Below are 5,099 nucleotides of genomic sequence, written 5' to 3'. Positions count from 1 at the left end.
GAATTTCCAGTGGCTGATATTTTGTAAGTAGATCACTAGGACTTCCAAGATAATTTTGAGTGCACTCAAACCTCCAAAATTTGATTAGCAGATGAGCACCATTTGTTCCTACCCTAATGAGGCCATGGTGGGAACTGAAGGCATGGAAGCAATGCAGTAGAAATAGGTATTTGTCGAAGATTAAGTCACTTCCTGTGATAGGTAGGTTTATTGTGCCAACCTGGCCAATTGGAACATGTGGGATTAATCAGGTGACAGTTTGATTGGAGAGCAAAGAAATAAATGGCTTGGCAAGGCCCACCCCGCTCTCTTGCTCTCTTGTGATCAGACCAGTGTGTGGCTGCTTTAGTAAGTTCTCTTCCTCAACTTGTGAGCTACACTACCTGTGGGACAGCCAACCTGCGAATCGTGTTGCTGGAGCTTGAGCTTCCTTCAAGACCTGCTTCGCCATGCTGCTGGTATGTACATCACTTGAACTTGAAACTATTGGCTCCTGTCATCTTGCATTGCTTGAGTTTGATATACTATCCAGGCCTGCTTCGCAAAGCTCCTGAGCTGCTGACTGTTGGTGATCTGCCCTGTTGTTTGCTGCCTGTGGGTAGACTCTACCTGCATTGCCCGAGGGAAGACTCAGCTACCTGCTTCCTTGACCTTGGACCCAGCAGCCCTCATGAGTTGGACTTCCAGTATATTAACTGTTCCACAGAAGTGAGTTGAACTGTACTCTGTACTGCTGGGTAGACTAATTAGCTGTTATATTACTTCGTGCTGTATAGGTGTCCTGGTTTTGTTTCTCTAGAAAACCCTGCCTAACACAACCATGGAATGGCAAAAGAATCAACGACTCTGTCTTGAAAAAATACAACCAGAATGCTCCTAGCAAGGATGATGTGAGTTTGTCTCAGTACTTTGGACATGTTGTAAGGAGAGAACAGTCCTTGGAGAAAGACATCATGCTTGAGATGTATCCCAGCTTAGGTATCAATGGCTTCTGTTGCACACTTAAGCCTCTCTACGCCCTCTCCCAGGAGACAGTCTCGGTTGATGAGCCCTTGCTCCACAGTAACCTTGAATGACCAGAAGGCCATGATCAAAAATGCCGACATGTCGGAGGAGAATGCAGTAGGACTCGGGGGAGTGTACTACTCAATCCTTGGAGAAAGACAGCATAGAAAATAACACTGCAGCCCACACCAAGAGGTTTGACAAGAAGCACAACCCCACTTGGCATCTTGGACAGCAACTTTGGTAGTTGTATGACACATGAGTTTAATTAAGCACTTAACTATTTCTACCATGGCCAACTGGCCATCCTTCCATTCAAATCTGGTTAAAGCATGGGTTGTGCCCACACACCCTGTGACCCATCCAAAATCAAGAACTGCTGCCTCAATTCCAAATAGCAGAGACGAGAGTCTTCAGCCTTGCTAATACCTCCGTCTTTGAATCTTTGAAACTTTGTTGTGTTGTTTGGTACAAGACTTTCTCTGAACTATTTGTTGTCGTTATAAAACAATTAGCAAAATGGGGTGGGGGAGGAATTTTAATTAAATAAAAGGACATCGTGCTTGGTAAAGTAGAGGAAGACCCTTGACAAGATGAATTGGCACCATAGCTACAACAGTGGGCTCAAACATAAAAACATCTGGGGGGACGGCGCAGGACTGGGCAGTGTTTGTTCTGTGGTACACAGGGTCACGAAGAGTCAGAAATGACTCAAGGACACCTAACAACAACAACAACAAAGCTGTTCAGTGGAAAATGATGCAATAAACTAGGCAGTTTCCCTCGAGTTTTGGAACAGGCAACAGTATGGATGAGTGGATTTGAAATCTGATAGGTTTGGTTTAGAGTTGTGACTCCAGTAGTTTAACTTTAGGAAAGTTTCTTACCATTTCTAAGCCTTTGTTTCCTCTCTCTTCAATGCAGATGTTGAGATTAAAGAATTAAGTGATCAAATAGAAACACGACAATGAATGCTGTGTTCTAGCACAGAATTATGTATTCAATGTGTGGTTGTCATTGAGTTGGCCTCACTCATGGCAACCTTATGTGTAACAGAATGAAATATTGCCTGGTCGGCGCTGGGATCGCTATGGCTACTGAGGGGGATGTGGAACTGGAGTGGGAGACTGAGACCAGTGGTCCTGAGCAGCCTCCCGAAAAGCCTCGGAAGCATGACAGTGGTGCAGCAGACCTGGAGCGAGTCACCAACTATGCAGAGGAGAAGGAGATCCAGAGTTCCAACCTGGAGACGGCCATGTCCGTGATTGGAGACAGACCAGACAGACCAGCCCGGGAACAGAAAGCCAAACAGGAGCGGGCGAAGGAACTAGCAGAAGTCACCATCAAGAAAGAACATCGGGAGGGAGGGGACAAAATGAGGAGCTGATGCCAAAGGCTGAAGTGAAGAGCAAATAAATGTTTTGAGAATGAGGGCAAGGAATGTACAAATGTGCTTTACACAATGGATGGATGGGTTGTGATAAGAGTTGTACGAGCCCCCAATAAAACCATTAAAAGAAAGAAAGAAGCTCTGGAGCTGATACTGACCACATGGAGCTCTCCAGAGCAGCCGGCCGGAGCTTGCAGGAGTGCATGGGCCATGTGCTGGAGACTCTTATTGCACTGACCATCTGGTTCATAGATGCCACTGGATTAATGTATTGCAACAAAGATGCTTTTGTTTTATTATCCAGGAACATATATATACATTGCCTGCTCCTGAGTCATCTCCATGATCTTTGACAGGTTTGAGTCATTGTTGTCAATCCATTGTGTCGTTCTGTTTCACTGAGGTTTCCTTCATTTCTACTGACCTGCTCGCCCAACCACGAGCTTCAATCTAAGACAATGAAAGATAGGCCTTGCCATCTGGCTTCTTAGAAGCATTCCAGTTATATTTATTGTATGTGATCAGTAGAAAGTAGCGATGTCATGCCAAGCATATAAGAAGTTCTTGCAAGAGAAACAAATCCTCCTTAATGCAAAAATAGTGACAAAGGTCATTGTCACGAGGTTATCGCCCTCCAAGGGATCCTCCACTGGGCCCACCAGTCCTCACCTCCATCTTGAAGCCCTTGTTACTGCTGCTGGGGACTCTGACTTTCCCTCGCCCTTGCCCTCTTTTCACCACCATCACCTCCCAACCAGCTTCTATATTAAGGGCATCCCCACTCCTTCCAGAGTGAGAGATGATCAGGTACTGGAATCCCAAATTAGAACTTGGGGAACATTTTTCTTTTTTAATAGAAAAATATTGTTATACATGGTGGTTAAGGACTTTAGCAGAATTACTTATGGGTGAATGGGCTTCCTTGGCCATATCTAGAAATCTACACCATTATTCTAAAATTGTCCCTATGGGAAACTATGTCCCAAGTTCCGAACAACTGACTTAGAAATAAGCTACTGGAGTGCACCTTGTTTGGGGAACTGTAAGCCACCATTCATAAGTCACGGTTAGTCAAAACGGGAACGACACATGTTCTGCCATAATTGAAGTTTACTACATGTGTATTTCTTTAGTGCCCTTGAGAACACAGGGTCTGGAATTATTGTAAATAGTTAAACTGATACCATAGGTCTAATGATATTCGTGCTACTAAATCCAGCAGCCCAGATGTGCTGTGCAGGTGTCCTTCAGGCATTTTTAGATTGGAATCTTTTTAAGGAAGGCAGAAAGAGCTTCCTGCTTTTGCCAGCCCCCCTGGTGGTTCTTCAATTGCTGTGCTGAAGAAAGGCCCTCCCTCCTCCTCCTGTCCTCAGAAAAACTTCTCTGTCCTTGTATGGAAACTGTTCCACAACAGCTCTTGGGACTGACATGAACGAGTTGGACCCTTATTAGGATCTAGGCTTATAAGTCAAACAGCTCAGAGGCTAAGATTTAAGTGTCTCCTGTAGATGCTATATGGAGCAACACTATTGGACTAGGGAACAAGTCCTTAAAAACACTTCAAGAAGTATGAACACAAATGAGCTGTATGAGGCTGGTGTCCTAACAAAAATCAGATACCTGTTTGAAATTCATTCTCAGCCCCAAGAAAGCAGGTGTCTAACGTTCTTCCATTTTGTCTACCACAAAAAGCATTAGAACTGTCCTAGCTGTCTTTTGCTTCCCTTTTAAAAAATACAGTCCTTTTCTTTTTAGCCTTTTTAAAGGAGGGAGTTAAAAAAGCAGAAGAAGGCACAATCATTAATTTTTTTTCTTTCTACCCCATTGTCAAAACTAATTTTCAAGGAAGCTAGAATATAAGCATCCTTTTTTATATGATGAGAAGACTTATTAAAGCCCCTTCCCCAGAGTGTTTGCTTTGCTCAGTGGAGTAGCTAATACGAACTGCTATCGAGTCTATGTTTCCTCATAGTGACCCTATAGGGCAAGGTAGAACTGCCCCTGTGGGTTCCAAAACTGTAAGTCATTACAGGAATTAACAAGCCCTGTCTTTCTCCTGTGGGGAATCTGTTAGTTTTGACTTTAAGAGATAGTTGTAGCTTTTTGAGAATTATAGAGCTTAAGCAAACTGGGAAACTTAAAAAAAAATTTAACAAAAATTCTTGGAACACTATGGCCCTCCAGTCATTTATGAGCTTTCTCCTTCATACCATTGACAGAGATGTTTGACCGGGTCCACATTATGAAGAAAAACAGTTCATGCACAAATAGAGAAATAAGAAATTACTCATCCTTAGTACTGTACTAAAGTCCTTTTCATTAATTAGCTCTTCCTTCCCATTTTGGCCACTTTAAAAAATATATCTTTCATTGTGAATTGGGTGAAGGTTTACAGATAGATCTGTTTTCCACTCAACAATCCAGACACATTTTGTTTCATCTCATTGATTGCAATCCCCACTGTGTCCCATCATTTATCCCGCTCGCTCCTGTGTTTCCTGTTCCCGTGGCTCCTTCTTTCCTTCTGACCCTTCTAAAAGTTGTCCTAGAGGGAATGCTGCCTTTTTTATCTCAGTGTTGATTTTGCTGAGATATAAGTACTTCTCTGGTGTCATTGGTGTCATTATTCCCCAGATCCACTTGTCTGTTATTTGCCTGAAGATTGCGCAGTGGAAATGAATTCATTTCCAGACCTGAAAGGTAA

At 43.3% G+C, this 5,099-nt stretch overlaps 1 protein-coding gene and 1 pseudogene across 1 annotated transcript; both read left to right on the top strand.

The window, feature by feature from the left end:
* Positions 1-1,044: 1,044 nt before the first annotated feature.
* Positions 1,045-1,334, top strand: LOC101663425 (annotated as a pseudogene).
* A 761-nt stretch (positions 1,335-2,095) lies between these two features.
* On the top strand, positions 2,096-5,099 carry LOC101663730 (huntingtin-interacting protein K-like). Its single transcript, XM_030887197.2, has 3 exons — positions 2,096-2,380; positions 2,554-2,663; positions 5,057-5,099. Exons 1-3 carry the CDS (start codon positions 2,096-2,098, stop codon positions 5,097-5,099), a joined length of 438 nt encoding a protein of 145 aa, XP_030743057.1.

The sequence above is a fragment of the Echinops telfairi genome, unplaced genomic scaffold (genome assembly GCF_000313985.2).
Source record: "Echinops telfairi isolate 266 unplaced genomic scaffold, ASM31398v2 ScPeMD7_5868;HRSCAF=6743_1, whole genome shotgun sequence".
In the NCBI taxonomy this organism is placed as follows: Eukaryota; Metazoa; Chordata; class Mammalia; order Afrosoricida; family Tenrecidae; genus Echinops; species Echinops telfairi.
Note: the sequence above shows the minus strand (reverse complement) of the source record. Positions and strands in the feature narration are given on the sequence as shown.

What these genes read in the sequence shown, in the direction of transcription:
- LOC101663730 (XM_030887197.2), top strand. Translation starts at nt 2,096, where the DNA reads ATGGCTACTGAGGGGGATGTGGAACTGGAGTGGGAGACTGAGACCAGT. An exon ending in ATCGGGAGGGAGGGGACAAA is followed by an intron (nt 2,381 to 2,553) that starts ATGAGGAGCTGA and finishes GCTGATACTGAC; the next exon opens with CACATGGAGCTCTCCAGAGC. An exon ending in ATAGATGCCACTGGATTAAT is followed by an intron (nt 2,664 to 5,056) that starts GTATTGCAACAA and finishes ATTTGCCTGAAG; the next exon opens with ATTGCGCAGTGGAAATGAAT.